This window comes from Aphis gossypii, chromosome 3 (genome assembly GCF_020184175.1).
Source record: "Aphis gossypii isolate Hap1 chromosome 3, ASM2018417v2, whole genome shotgun sequence".
NCBI lineage: Eukaryota > Metazoa > Arthropoda > Insecta > Hemiptera > Aphididae > Aphis > Aphis gossypii.
Window position 1 is genome coordinate 53418252 of NC_065532.1, and position 17721 is coordinate 53435972.

At 25.2% G+C, this 17721-nt stretch overlaps 1 protein-coding gene across 5 annotated transcripts in view; it reads left to right on the forward strand.

The window, feature by feature from the left end:
• Nucleotides 1-17721, forward strand: part of LOC114126161 (multiple PDZ domain protein-like) — a 67869-nt gene that overhangs the window by 27825 nt on the left and 22323 nt on the right. For all 5 annotated transcript variants that reach the window (XM_050203681.1, XM_050203679.1, XM_027990045.2 and 2 more), the window contains one exon: nt 10692-10903. In XM_050203681.1, the coding sequence (XP_050059638.1) occupies nt 10692-10903 (212 nt within the window). The remainder of the gene's footprint in view (nt 1-10691; nt 10904-17721) is intronic.

The following is a 17721-nucleotide window of genomic DNA, read 5'->3' on the forward strand; positions in this document are numbered from 1 at the left end:
TAGTTATAATTAATAAATATAGTAAATACATATATCATGTACCTAACATTTATAATTTATTATTAGGATTATGATGTGTTAATTTTGATTGGTTTTAAAATAATTAATTATTGATGTGTATTGTGTACACTACAGAACGTAAATATTTTATATCAACAATTTTAATAAATCTACATCGATACTTAATTTTAATTATATTCTATTATAAATCTTCTAAAAGAATCAGATAAAAATGATATGCTTAATACAATATAAAATTGAATGACGTTATTTTATTTTTTAAGTAATATAATTTATTCTATTGGAAATTAAACAAAAATCAAGGTAAATTATAATAATTTGTACTAATAAATATAAATAATATCATCTTTTAAAAGTTATATTTTACTAAAAATATGAATATTTACTATATAATGTTTACTGCGACAAGATACTATTTAATATTTGATAGTTTTTAGTATAGTATATCAATGACTCGTAGTTGGATTTTTTTTTTAAAGGAGGTTATTAGTATTTTTGTTATCAAAATGTTATAACGTATATAGACTATATAGGTGCAATGTATATTTCATATATTGTGTATATATATATATATCAATCCTCATCATGACCCCTCTATTAAATACGCCACTGACGAGTATAGAATATATATGCAATGAAAAAAAAACCATTTATTATATTATTATATCTTTAAATTAATTAAGTTGTTTAAACTATATGCTTCAGCTTGTAAATTATTAAACATTAAAATTCGTTATCGAGAAAAAATATACACCATACGTGAAAAAAATAATTGCTTTATATGGAATTGTATTTGGAGGACAACTGGATGTTATTAACTTATAGTCAACATCATCTTTTTCCCCTGATTTTCGATGACTTTGTAGCTCATAAAAACGTGAAAGTCATTCATTGTCAATTACTTTTGATATTTGTCTAATGTCTATGTAATAATAATTGTAATATATTATATAGGACGAAGGTTTATATTATTATGTATTATGTATATAGGTACGCGTTTATTATTTTTTAAATAATTTACGATTTCATCGAATTATTCATATTAGATATTTCGATTTATTTTCATACAGTTTTATATTTTAATAATATGCGTTTTATTATGAGCCAATTAATTACATTTCTATTCTAATTAATAAGTTGTTTATTATCTAAAGTATATAGTACAAAATATGTACAACATCAATAACAATCTTTATTCTCTATTTATGTTTTCTGACTTTTTATGATCTGACTATTTACAAAAAAAAAAGAAACAATAACATATGTTTTATTTTAATAATTTTGCAAACTTGTAAGTTATAACAAAATCTTTGTTTGTATATTATAAATTATAACACTTTATTTGTGGTTAGGTTAGGATTCCATGTGATAAGAAAAATAATTATTTTATTTAAACCTAAGTGTAATATACTATAACAATTTAATTATTAATCATAGAATAATAGACGAACGCGAATAAAGTATTTTTCGTTACGTTTGCATAGGTATGGTTTCAAAAAAAAATAAAAACCAGAATAATATATATTATGTATTATTCAATAATGATATACATTATTTCATTAATATTATGTAATATTATATAATATTAAATCAACCAAAACTGTGTAAACCTAATCGATTGCATTTATAATGTGATCAGATGAGCTTATAATAATTATTAACTTCATACGAGGTCGTACTTAAAGCAAATTATACGGTATAAATTGTATAGCTTTTATTTATTTATTTTACATATCATCAATTAATAATTTTAAATAAATCTATATGTATTGAGTACGAAATTATCTTAACGTATTGAAACCAGTCTGAAAATTGCGATAGCTCGGTCTCTATAAAAATATAATAATGTGATGACTTAATTATTTTTTAAATATTATTATCACGAAAGGACACGCAAAAGTTACTGCGGCAGTTCAAATTTATATATGCCTATATAGTATATTATACATATATTACGCATATAATACTTTTTTAATATACGGGACATATATTGTTTATTCTCAATCACTTCGCCGTTGTGGAGACTAGAAAAGTAGAAAATACAGAATTTGTTTGTCTTATAGGACTTGAAAAAATCAAAAAAGTAACGTTAGCCGATGTACCTTTGCTGCAGTACAGTTACGCACGTGCGTTTATTAGATAGTACACATCGCGAAAAACGAAGGTGCAAATGATAAAAATTATGTTTTCTACTTGTATATAGTTGCATATAATATGTTGAGCGCGTATTTATTCACGCGGAACCTTGAAGACGTACATCTGCGTGCGTATATAATATGTATAATATATATTATTATAAACTCTAATTAATGGCCACTTGAAAATGATTGAAAGCGCGCTAATAACTAATCGGGCATGACGTTTAGAGATACGAAGACTATTAGCTAAATAGAACTTCTCGTTTTTAATGACAAATCGCTCGTGCAACAGCAGCAGTACGTATACTTGGCGTGTATTTATAGGTACCCAACATAAACTAACTTACCTGTTTTGCTACCTTGTATTACCTATATTATATACCTAAACACGCGTATATTATGTGTGTTTTTGACTAAATTGCCGTGTATAATACCTATCCTGTTATTTATCGGTTTTGCGCAATAACAAATTTCGATACCAATGAATACGAACGCCAAAACACCTTTCGTCACGATATTTGTATTATATATTATATACTGTAATTTATACTTCTGGTGCTGCCGCGCATTACATTGTTGTCTGTGCCTTATTAAAACAATTCGACACACGTGTGTGTTATTACTACATATTATCTTGTATGTTGTTGATGTATTATAACATGAATCTTCCTTAAAAATAATAACAATAATTATGTTATCGTAGAACGTATAATTTCAAACACGTTTATTTGTATACTGTACAATATAATATACATACAGAGCCAAACTAATAAATAATTTTAGAGATCGGAATCTATATGTGATATGTATATACGAATAATTTTGTTCTATGACCGCGAGGTCACCGATGATTGTATTAAAAAAAATTAGACCTAACCATATTATGTTTCTTGTTTTATTTTATAGTTTTTACAACATTTTTTTACATTTATCCGTCGCTGTATGTATTCATAATATGCACCTATTATACGTCAATTATACGAAATAATAAGTTCTTTTGAAAATTACCCAACCTTCGCATGACGAAAACTTGTATCAATTCCAATTTTCATTAGTAAATTATGTAAGCTTCCGTTAGAACGGTCTAATACATCAAATTTATTTGATATTTCAATGAAAAATATTGATTATTGACTATATGACTTAAAATGAAAATTGCAGAAATAAAATATGACACCGTAAAATATATCTTAGGGCATGCCCAATATGTTATCTACAAAAGTAATCTATTATATGTTTTCACTACAAAAAGCATTTTTGAAAGGAAAATGCTGTTTGAATAACTGCAAGTATAGTTTTTATTTTTCTGTTGTATTATATTATATATAGACAAAAATCATGAATAAAAAATCCAGTTAAATGCTAAAAAAAGAATACATAAATGATAATGAATAATAGATAATTCCAGTATATTAGTTTTAATTTATTGTGTTTACCTACTTAATAATATTTATTAATATTATTAAATTAAGTGTTTATTATTCTTATTTATTAAGTCACGAAATACTTTTTATTTCCGTTTTTCATTTGTATTATTATAATAATAAATTATACTGTAGGATTTTACTTTTTCACATGATATCATTCATGTACAAATTGTTGTGTAAAACATAATTTATATCAACTAATAAAAAATAAAACTATTATTTGGGTTTTATTTTTACATACTATTTTGTATTTCAAGAAAATGCACCCTGCAATTTCCGAAAAAAATTATCCCGGTAACTTTTGTTTTAAAAAAATGTGATTAAATTTATTAATTCTTAGTTTTAAATTCTTATTTCTTTATACAGGATTTTTGTATCATTATTAATGACATTAAATTTTTTTTATCAAAATAAGACTCATCGGAAATTGTATCTTATATATTTTTAATGTCCTGAGTATAATAATAAACTTTATTCTATACGTTATATGCGGTACTTATATGTAAGTGTACTATAGATAATTCATAATAACCTGTTAGTGGCTGTATTATTTAAGATTTTTGCAATATTTATTGACTAACTTTTGCACTCAACTATTGAGGACACAATAACGTACCTATATAATAATATAAAACAATAATAATAGTAATAACCTACATGTTGTGTATCTGCAGGATATGGGTTTGGTACAATAATATCTGTGCTCCGATCGAAGTATGTGCGTGCTTCACATATTCCTGTGAAGGATTTATCCAAGGCCAGTTAGGAATTGTTACTTAATGACGATCAGTAAAGGGATAGCGAGCCCGGGGGAGGGTTGCTGCTTGATAGCGATAAAATTGGATGATGAGGAAGTGGTTGGTAGGTGTACGCACAGTAGCGCGCGGTATTTTGTATAATCGATACGTTCGGGATGCGGGTCATTCATGCGTCGTCGCATCCTCTGAACCACTACTGTTATATATATACACATACGCGCGCGCGCGCATGAACGTATATGTGCAAGTACGTATTATATATACATAATACATGGTATAAATATATATATATATGTTTATATTTACTTTATACAGGGTATCATGTTTATATCGCTAGTAAAGTAGGCCTTAATTTAAAAAAAAAATTGAAGTTTAACTATTTAAGTATTGCTAATTAATAATAACTAATAAGCACTCATAAAAGCTATTAGTAATACATCATTTTTTAAACTATGCTAAACATTTTAACATTTGTAACACATTTTATGAACTTATTATGTACCTAGAATAATTTATGATTTTTAACTTTTTTACACGAGGACCAAAAATTGTCAATTTTAAATAACACAAATACAATTGATAATAAATTTGACCATCTAAGTTTTTACCTTTTCAATGGTAGCATACATTTTTAGTTTCATATTTTATGTAAAATATTTTTTTTGAAAATTATAATGTATAAAAATTGAATTTCTAAAGAGAGTATTTAGTTAATTATAAGTTATAGGTAAGTATTCAAAGTTTAGATGAATGAAGGCTATGCAATAAATAATAATACTATAGTAATAGTAGTAGTGGACCAACATTTTACGATGTACTAATCTACTTTACTCAACTAAAGCTGAAATAATAAACTTATAAGTTATAACTAATTAACCACTAGTTTGATACTCAATTTTAGATTCTAAGTGAAGCGATAAATTTATTAATTTTTAAATATTAAAATTACAGAAAAATTTTCTGCTTTAATTATGTGAAATTAAAAATGTTTTTCGTTGTTCAAAAGGTGTAAAACAAAAAAAGATAATTAAAAATATAACTTTTTAAATTGTTTGTGAGTATAATAAATTCAAATTATGCGAATAAAATATTTCTTAAAGCATTCATACTTTTCGATATAATTTAGTAGGTATTTAGTATTAAAATATGAGCCCTGTATGTATAGAGTGATTTTTTTTATCTTGACCTGGCAATATTTGATGATTATATTTTGATCTAATTATATTTGTCTTCAAAAAAGGACCTTTGATCGACTAAATAAAGTTTGATTTTTGATCATTTTAAAAAGGATTTAGTAAAATATAACTTTCCCATGTTAATATATATTTTCCAGCGTTGTCTTTTTCTTTAGCCTAGGTAGTTAGTTTTTATACCGTTGAAAAACTATTTGTAAATACTAGAAATCGTTTGGGTGTCTATAAAAATATAACCAGTTCACATGTATTTTGTAGAGTGGATAAATATATTATACAAATTTCTTCTTATTGTAGTTTTTTATAACAACGTTTTACTAACTTCGAGGGTTCATTTTATACATTTTGAGTTTTTAAAATAAATCAATTTTTTATTAAGGGCTGCTGCGTAACTAAAAATCGATTCATTTTAGGTTCTCAATACATGAAACATAGGTACGTGGCGTCGGGTCATATTGTATTCTATGCGTATTTACTATTTAGTATTAACCTTGCAAAATGTAAAACAATATACCACAGTTAAATATATACTTGAAAATGTTTATCTAATCAATAAATTAAAAATATATGTATTTTTAAATTATAGTTTATTGTAGAAGTGTAGTATAGGTACATAATATTATTTTGTAATATCGCCATGTTGTTGTTTTTATAAATATAGAGCTTTTAAATGATTCAAGATGGCATTCAAGTATGCTTTATAGTTTAGTATTAAGTGCATACTTATACATATTATATTATAGTTCGTGATATCTAATAATGTTCGAGAGAAATAAAAAATGTAAAAATACTTAAAAATTAACTATTCTATAAATTATTAAAGGAAAAAACGCGGAAGTCGTTCTGCTGGTTAGTAGGTTTTGACTTTTAAGTGTAGGTATCATCTTCATTGAATAGGTCACTTTAATCGACGTGTTAAATTTAAATTTAGTGATAAATTATTAAATACAAAAAAAAACTCTTTATTTTTAAGGATATTTTTTAGTTTATTTTTATTACTACTAGTAATTTTTATAATATTTATAATGAATTGAACTAAATTTTATAAACAAAATCATATAAAAAATAATTATGATATTATTCCATTTACCTACTATTAAGTCAATATCCATGTACATATAGTACAACGGTATAAAAAGGTAAAATAAAATAAAAATAGCTTATAGTTATTCTAAATTACTAAAATTAAAAATAATAAAAACAATAGATTTTTAGCATTTATTACATGCAACAATATAATACTTATAAAATGCAATGAATTAATTCTTATTGATTTATTTCGTTGTATTTTTAATTTAATATAATTAACATTTTCAATAGTATTCTGTTCAAATCAAATAGTTGTTTGATTTATGAATATTATTTATTATTTAATATTTGAATTAATTAAATGCATAATTTGTTATAATTATGTTATCAGTACGAAGTATTGATTACATTCATATCAAATATGCATTACTCCAGTTTAAAGTTAGAATGTCGTGTTAAAACACAATAATAATATACCATAGTGGCATAGTGCATATAACTATTTCAAATAACAGGAAATATTATATTGTCAAATTATACATTTGATGAATAATCGATGCTTAATTTTAAAAAATAACTACCAGTAAGTGCAATTGTAGATATTAGTATAGATCAGTGATTCCCAAACTTTTTATCGTACCACCCATTTGTAAAAAAAAAAAAATGACGGACGCCCCTAACAGATCCTCTCTAATCTCTATATAGTATAATACTTATAATAATATTATGTTGGATGAATTGTGCTATATTATATTCTCAATTGAAATCATTTTATTAGGCTTATAGGTTTATTAATTATTAAAGCCGACGCTTCGTTTAAGTGTATAGGCCTCATAAAAATATTTATGATTTATGCAAAATTTTACTTTTTCAAAATTGAGTAATATTTATGTGGTATGCCACATATACATTATACATGACATGTGGAATAACAAAAATAAATAAATACATAAAGATGTGTACCTATATGATGTATATTATATACGCTGATGTTTTTTTATTTTAAGTTGTGCCTAACTGTATAATTCAAATAACTTACTAGTTTTAACTTTTTAATTATTATATTAATATAATTGTTCATTAATTAAATTAGAATGTATAGCTTAGATCAGTTTTTCTTAAGAAGGATAGGTTATATTATAGGTAATTATATTTTTGATGTTTTCTGTATTTAGGTCAAATTATTAGTCCATGTAGGATGGGATGTTGTATATTTTGATATCATAGATGTATTTTTATAACATTCTGTTAACATCATATAAGTTGTATAATGGGAAGGTTTCCCTTTGGCCAAAAAATTATTGTGTTTTCCTTGTATAAAGCCTATTTGGAGACAAATTTTATCAAATTGTCTATTGTACATAAATTATACAAAATACTCAACATTTATCGTTTTATTTTTTTATATTAAAATAAATATTATAATATACAATTAGTTTTTTTTAAATTAATAACCTACGTATAATAAAGTTGATCCTATTATTATACAATGGTTAGATACAATACAAAAATAGACCTCCACGTATGGTTACCGAAATGAAACTTTTATCGATTTTATTATTTACTTCACTTTGATATCAAAATAATTAATAACTAATTATAATAAAATAAAAAGTTGCATGTTACAGTACAAGTTATTAGTTATTACAATGAACTTATAATATGTATAAGTACCTATATATTTTTATGACATAGCTCGTTAAAAATATTGAAGTCTTGATGTTTTACATATATGTAAAACGTTTATAGACACAATTTTTTTTTATTAGTATTTTACAAATTAAAATTTAATTTAACCAAACAATAATTGATAATAGTACCGAATTTTTAGAAATAAGAAATAATATCATTTAATAATATAGTGTTGAAATACTACTATACTGACGCCTCTACGATTTATCGCTTGAAAATTAGTTGTGAAGGGCTTTGCTCTATTTACCTACCCTTTCACCGTTCGTCAACATAAAGTACATAATGTTAACAAATAACATGTGTAAAGCACTTTACAAGATTATTAAATTATATTCTTAGGAGTAGGTGTATTAATTAACTGAACTTAGTAATTGCCTGTAAATCAATAAATTGAAATAGAATATTGACAGAATTCATCCACGACTATATAATATAAGTATACAAATAAAATTTTGTTCATTATTGCGCATTGTAAATATGCGTAGTTGTGCTTATTTGCTTTTCATTCATAGCAGATCATGCAATATTGGCGATTAATTTATAAGCTTTATGCGTATATAATTGAAATTAAAGACCCAATGCTGTGATTTTCAAAGTTCATGTTTATAGAAGCCTTAGTATAATATATTTCTTGGGTTTTTCGTACATGAACAGAAAACATCATATCGCATATTGTGTTCCGACACTGCAAATTCCGTCGGATGCTATTATTCGCATCGACGCAACAATAATGGACATTTTCACGCGATGCTCGTTGTTTTTTGATAAATTGGCGTAATTAATTAATCTATTGTTCTGCACACATCAATGAATTAAATTTTGAACGATAATAATCGATCGATATACAATAGTGTTGTATTATACTTGTATAGTGTTATAAAATGAACGAATACGCTAAGTAAATACCCCATTCAATGGTCCTCGAGGTCCTTCTGCAGTCAGACAGTCTTATCAGTAATAGCAGTTGTGGTGTTTTCAAACAATCACCTATATTTTTAATTTCATATTTCGAAGTGAAATAATTTTTTGAAAATAGTTCTATGTACATATAATCTATTAAACCAAAATATCTTATTATTTAATCATTAATAAACATATTACATAATATAGTTAAAACTTTATAATTATATAAATAAGGAATCGGATTTCAACTACCACTTCCATAAATATACAAATAGCGATAAATCTTCGTATCCCAATACCAATGCCATTGCTAGTCGAACTGTCAAAAAATTTCGAAGCACCTATGAAGTACGCTTTCAGCAGTTTCAGCCACTATTTTTGCTGAGTAACATTATGACGCCATAAAAAAGGCTATATATTACATAGATCGCGATTACTCCGTGATTACGCTCTAGATCAGCGTTTCTCAAAGTGTGGGTCGTCAGTCAATTTTTGGTAGGTCGCGAAAATTGTTTTGAATAATATAGATTCCAAGAAATTTATGTTAAATTAATATTAAATATATTATTATATTATTAAATATACTTATATATTGTTATAGCGATAAAGTACAAATAATGACGTGGGTAATAAATAATAATTCATACTAAATACCTAATAAAAATTTATACACATATTTATATGATATAAATTTTTTTTTCTACTTTTTGAAAAGTGAAACAATGTGGGTCGTGAAAGCTTTTTCGGGGGAAATTTGGGTCGTGGTACTAAAAAGATTGAGAACCACTGCTCTAGATTTGACACTCTCATTTAAAATTGTACTTAAACTTAACTAATATTACCGTAATTGGCAATGATCAGCTCCCACAATAATAATGTTAGTTACAATTTACAAGCATATAAATTATAATGTCGATTTCTTAACATTTAGAATTTTTCCTATAGCCCGTTGACTTGGTCACCGAATATTGTACTTAGATTTGGTTAAACTGTACTATACTCTGTTCAATAGTTAAAAGTGCCCAGTTGCACACATTGTGCAAGACAATTTTAAAAGAAAATTTAAAGTAACATGTAAAACGTATAATTTATACCGAACTTACTATGATAATATGTTAATCGTTTGAAAATACATAATTTATTATTTATAATTGTCATTATTGTTCATTTGTCATACGAATAGATTAAGTAGAATGGCAGTAAATACCACGAACAACTATGGTGCACTGTACTACACTGTACACTGTGCAATACTATACTTAACTTTATTCTCTTATGAGTAATTAACTATTGGTTCAGTATCATATATTTACCTATTTATGTAGAAATTCTTGGGAAATTATTTTGTTATTTAATTTTTAATGAATAAACTAATAATAACAATACTTAGTAAAATCACAAAATATCAATTTCTTCATAAGTTGCATAGAATATATATTATTTTATTATTAAAAAATAATAATAAATATAATATATAATAATAATTATATTATTATCATTAATTACTGTTTTATGTATATATATATTTAGACAAAGCGAAGAAAAAGTATGGAAATCTGTGCGATAGTTCCATCAGCGAGGTGTTGGTAGTAATGCTAGAGAGATCTCCTGGTTCCGGTCTAGGTCTTAGTTTATCCGGTCACAAGGACCGAACAAAAATGGCAGTTATGGTGTGCGGATTAAATCCCAACGGTCCGGCCGCGAAGTCCGGATGTTTGCGGGTCGGTGATGAAATTTTAGAGGTACGTAACCTAACATTGTATTAAAAGATAAATGGTATCGCTATATAAATTTGCTACCTCCTATTTAAAGAACGTCTCTAGGGAAATTTAACGAACATTTTTTAACTTCGTTAACTTATAAAGTTATAACATTTATATAATATAACCTATACGCCACACATTCGTATACCATACAATTTATATTTACAAAAGTGTATTTTATAAAATCGATTATAATAGGAGAAATAAAACATAATGAACTTATAATATGCATGTGTCTTGATACATAAGGAAATTATTATAGTATTCTGCTATATATATATTATAAATTATAATAGAACTACACCGTACTTATATTTAATGTTGAAATGGGCATTTGTGAAAACGATATCAATACTAAATTATATTTAAGTCCAGCTGTTGTCACTATAACTTTCATATTTATTATACTTGTTTATATTTATTAACAAAAAAATGTCTAATTATAAAATCTACAATAGAATTACATAATTTTCCTGGTTATAAACTTATAAAATATACCTATAAAATATAAAGAATATATACTATGATATAGACTCGCTTATTTTAAAAATACAAAAATGTATATTATCTGACTAAACTGTCAGATAAACTATTCCTTTGTATAATTAAAATAGCATAATAATTGAATAACTAAACCTATTTAATATAAATTGTTAAAATGTCAAACGTCTATAACATGTACGACAGGTCGACACAAGGGAATATTAAGAGAAGGGCATTGCTGAGCTCATTGAGATTTTTAAATAATGTTTTTATAATTACTATATATGGGGAAGTGGAAACATATAAAAATCCCTAGATGGTCAATAAAGTTTTCCCCGAGGCTTATAGGTTTCGTAACAAAATCTTGTAAACGTCCTTAGTCGTTGAAAAAATCGATTTATATAAAGTACATTTATAAAAAATTATCTATGGTTCAAATGTTATAATGTCGCTCTATAAAATAGTGTACCTTTACATTTCCAAACACACAAATATAATAATATTCTTAAAGTATACTTAAGTATTAGTATAGATTTAAATGTTCGTGTTTAATTTATTTATATTCACAATATTAAAAAACTATATGACTTTAACCTGACGTACTGATTATTATTTACAACAACGGATAATTATATAATAAAAAATTAATATATTAATCATATCATATAGATTTTAGGTACATTATTTTATTTTAATAGCTGTAAAAAAAATCTCCATTCTCCACAACCGCATGCACTTATGTCTTACTCGGTGTTTAATGAATAAATCCACGATAAATATACAAGAAATTAATTTATGAGTTATGACCGACTTTTTCAATAACAATAGCTTCGCGTTATAACGTATATTTTTATGTATTCGTACTCTTATGTATATAATATAGGATATCCTGTGCATTCATATAAACATAATATTATATCCTCCCACCGTTAACCATGTATATTAATTATATATTTACTATATATATATATATATATGTATAGAGAGAGAGAGATTTTGATACATGTACATGCACATGCAGTCTGTACTCTGTATGCGTGTATGCACATACACAAATTATATTATTTGTAGTACAGAGTAACGCAAAAATCCTAAGGCTAAATTGAAATCTGATACAATCTGTTATAATATGGTATAATCTCGTATCCGCGTCGTCTATACAATATAATAATATAATATAATAATACGCGTACAGCAATTGGACCTTTGTCACCTCATTTATACCTCTATTTCATAGAGCCCCGTTGTCGTGATATACCCGTAAGCATAAATCATATCCGTTATTCGTTACACATGTAACACGAAGAGGGGAAGTATTTTTAAAGAACTGTGTGTGCGTATACAACTGGGGTGTATAAACGAACGTAAACTTACCACAACTGTGAACTCGGCGTTTATTCTGCTTATATTTACGAGTATACTTCATGGACCAATCACTGTGTGGTATACCAATGAAAAAAGTCGTGAGCTAGTCAAAACCAATTTAGTCACAAAAAGACGACCATTGTTTTATCATCTAGAATTTTACTACAGTTACACCGAAGCAACCCTGTCAATTACAGTATACTGGACATAGATATTATAAACTGTACCTACGTGCACAGACACTTGTTTAATTTTCGAATCTGTAATTTATATATAGAGTGATTCACCTTAAGCATACTCAGTACTCACTCTTTTTTTCATTTTATAATTAATTTATTCGAATTTCGATTTTTTGATTCTTTAAATACCTATATAAAAACCCATAAAAGTTTCAAACTTAATATTTTTTCTTACTATTTAAGCAGTGTTCTATGGTGATACAAACTTCTGAATTTAAATTAAATAGCTTCCCTTATTGTAAATTCCTTTGTGGACATTTTTTGGAAATTGATAAGTATTGAACTCAAACTTTTAACTTTGAAAGTAATTTCTCAATTATAAAATCGGACGATATTCCTCAAAATAGTTCTCTCATTTGAAAAACAGTAATTTGTATTTCTACACCTCACGATCCGCAATATACTCCTTAAAATACAAAATACAAAAAAATTAAGAATTTGAAAATATGAACTTTAAGTATTTTTTAAAAATTCGAAAAATCAGACCTTCATTCTTTATATATTAATATGACTCATTTATAAAATTATCATGTATATATAATTATATATATATACTAGCTGAATAACCCGACTTCGCCTGTGTACAGTTTTTTGTGTTACCTACTATAACTTTTATTTTATCAGTTTTTATATATTTTATTTCAGGCTGCTTTTAGATATGTTGATCCTAGGTTGCCCATGTATTGTCACAATCATAAGTCGCAAAAAAATATACATTACCTATGGTGTTATAAAAACCAAAAAAAAAAAATATTTACATTGACATATTTTATTCATCTCAATACCTCTTTACAAATATTATTTTTTGTACTGCCTTTTGGGGCTAAAATATTAAATAACCAAACTATTGGCAGAGCTAACTCTAGAACATGCGACATAGAACTGTCCATGTGAAAAACATTCTTCTCTCAAGTCAATCCCTGCCATGCTCAATGATTGTCCTTGAGACTTATTAATAATCATATAGCAAAGCAAACTTTGAGTGGGAATTGTATTCTTTTAAACTCAAAGGGATAATCAGTTGGAATCAACGTTATTCTCGGGATTAAAACTATATTTCCTCTAGCACACCCAGTGATAACTATGGCGTCTATTACATTTTTTTGCAGAGCTTTAACTTTCAATCTAGTTCCATTATATAATTTAGGTGGGTTACGATTTCTTAGTAACATTATAGGTGCTCCAATTTAATATTCGAAAATAATAAGTAAAACACCTTATCCTTGTGTATGCGTAAATGCGTAGGATATTTTACGACTTTATGTTATTTTAATACATTTCACTATTTAGAAAAAACCGTAGTTACCGTACATAAAGTTTGTAAGTGTGCATATACGAAGACGCGTTATTTAATAATAATAAGAAGAATTAGCTGTAATAATAAAGTGATTAATGTGTCAACAAAAAATCAAGCTGTTAAAGCAACCATTTATAAACAAAAATTTCCATCGTAAATCTCAAAATTCCCGTTTAAGTAACCCTTTAAAATTCGAATTTTGAAAAATTCTTTCTTAGTTCGCCTATACATTGCTTAAGGGACCTCTGTACAAAATTGCAAGTCTCTAGACCCAGCGGCTTGGTCTGGGCGTTGATGAATCACCCAGGACAAGTCTCTTTATATATAAAGATATACTTTTATGGGTATGTAATATGTATATATTGAACCATCTGATTTTTTCTTTCGAAATTCGCATAATATTTATTTGACCATTTGAGGCATAATTCGTTAAAAATAAAAATCTATTTTATTAGAACGTCATATTATTTATACCTGCAATGTTGTTATTATTTCACACTGCTATATATATAGGACTGGCTATTAATATAAATAAATATATACGTAATTTATGTGTACCTACATATGTTACTGATCCTTTTCAGAATGAGTACTCTTGTTATTTCGTATACTTTTTTATTATTTTTTTATTCATTTTCCTATCAGAAATTTAAGATAAATATAATTCTAACATTTTTATGTTTACTTTATTTTTTTTTTACATCTTATCTTGGTTTGTTGGTAAACCAACCATCAACTTTTTATTTAAGAAGTTGTGTCTATCCTAGTTAGTTAATTAAATTTAGTGTATTATATATTTTTATATTTACAAGCAATAGGTAATTTTTATAAAAATAAACTCTAGCTGTGTGTCCGTGTTCATAATTTTGTAACAAAATACAAATTCAAAAATTATTTTTCATTACTAGAGTAGTATCATAGTTGAACTTTATTATTTAATATTTTAATATATTGACAGTTTAAATTATTAATTCGGTTAAATATATTAAATGAAGTATTTTTTAAATTAAAATATGGCAACCAATAAGATTTCATCATTCTCTCTTGTAGCAATGTAATTCGTATCGTATTTTACTTTTGTTAAAGGTTATGCAATTCCATAGGATTATGGGTTTAGGCGGATTTTCAATTGATGCGTTGAAATTCAAACTATCCTGCTGCAAGAGCGACGTGCTTTAAGCTTCTACCTATATAAAAGAACACGCCTTATTTTTATTTCGTACACAAAATTACAATTTTTCATCGATCTTCCACTTGTATTTGGTGTGGAAAAATAATAAATTATATATATAGACTATATATAGACAATATATATTTATATATAATATGTATAACCTATACATACAATCGATTCAGATTATAAGTACAAATCATTGATTACTAATATTATCTTCACTACTATAACACATATATATTATATACGTATTGCTTCTTTTAACCAACATCGAAACTAAAATAAATGTATTAAACAATAATAATAACGTGTAGCTATATACTAAATATAATAAATATACAGGGTGTTCCAAATTGTATGTAATAGCATGACAGATTTTTGTTTTATTATTTATAATCAATGTTATTATTATTAAAGCGATTTTTATTTACTTAATAATTATTCATAATATTTATTGCTTATAATATAAAACATATTATATCTTAAAATACTAATATGTTTAAATAATAAAATAACTATAAAAAATTGTTGTATAAATTATGTACAATAGGTATTATTAAAAACTTTACAAATACCTCTAATTTTCGATTAATGTAACTCAATGTAATTAACTAAATATAATTTTAAATTTAAATAATATATGACCATCTGAATATTTTGTTTCAATTAATTTAATATTAGGTAACCATTTCTCAATACTATAAAATGACAATATCTATTTCAAAATCTTATACTAAGCCTAAGCCGCTAATAAGTCACCAAGCTTAGATATAACTATACTAACATAATTTGAATTACTATATTTATTAAATAGTCTTTATCATTTATTTTTTGGCAGAACACATATTATGAATTAAAACAAAGATAATCTTTATGAAGATAATGTCTTTATATATCAATATTTATTATTTACACATATTGCACATGCGTAAATGCAGTCAAAAACATGATAAAATTTGTAGTCTTATTGCAGTAGGCTTTAAAATAAAACGTGTCGTACAAAAAATCTAATTAGCTGAGTATTATTTAATATTTTAATCAGTAATTACTAATTTTTAATAATATAAAGAGGGCTATATTTAGAAATTTTTTGCCTTGTTTCAATAAAAAAAACAACGCCTCATTATACTAAAACAAATTTAATGTAATTTAAATATAAAAAAAATTGCCGCCCTTTTATAATCTCATAATCAGTCCATTTTCACCCCCCCCCCCTCCCCAATACGGCCCTGAATATAAAAATAAAAGTTATGAATGTAGATATACTCGTAAATTCACACTAATTTAAATTATAGATTATAGTTATAAGTAATTAGGAGAAATTACATAACAATAATGCTAACTGTTGGAAGTAAGCACAATATTGATAAGTATATAGGTAGTACAGAAACAGGTGTAATTTTAAAATTAAAATATGAATTAATTTAATAAAAACACCGAAGCCCTAATAAAATATTTTTCTTTTTTTAAATATATCCATTACATCAGAAAAAATATATATCACCATTACATATTTTAAGTGGTGTATGAAATATATTATTAGATTTTATAACAATTTTAAAATTTACATTTTTATAAATAAATATAAAGATAATAACTTAAATGTGAAAAGTAAAATATTGATATGATAAAATTCTTATTCACTTATAAGAACTGTTATCATTATAATTTAGTAAATTTAATTTACAACCATGAAATATCTCAATTTCAAATTAAAAGTCTGAGCGGCAATAAAAATCATTTTAATAATTAATTAATCAAATTAATTCCAAATTTTAATTACCTAATGTTCAAGATAAATATAAATATAATTTATTTATGATCCAAAAAAGAAAAAAAAGTACCTTGTATGTACCTATGTAGAGATAAATATAAAAAAATGTTGAAATAACGTATTCTAATATCAGCTAAAAACAAATCAATAATACATTTCTTGATGATAAGTGATAACCATTTGACAGAAATTCAAAACACAATATTTACAATAAATTAAAAACATCAAATTAATTCAAATTATTAAATATTTAAATGTATGAGATATTAAAGTAATATTATTTTTATTAAACATTAATAAACCATCAATAAATCTAAATTTGTGTTCTTTAACACTATAAAAAAAAATAGTCATTGCTATAACACTGTTTAACTGTCATAAGAATTATGAAGAAATATGTGACAAGCGTTATAAATTATTAGGTTTCAACAACCACGTGTTAGAATTGTTTTTTTTTTATTTAAT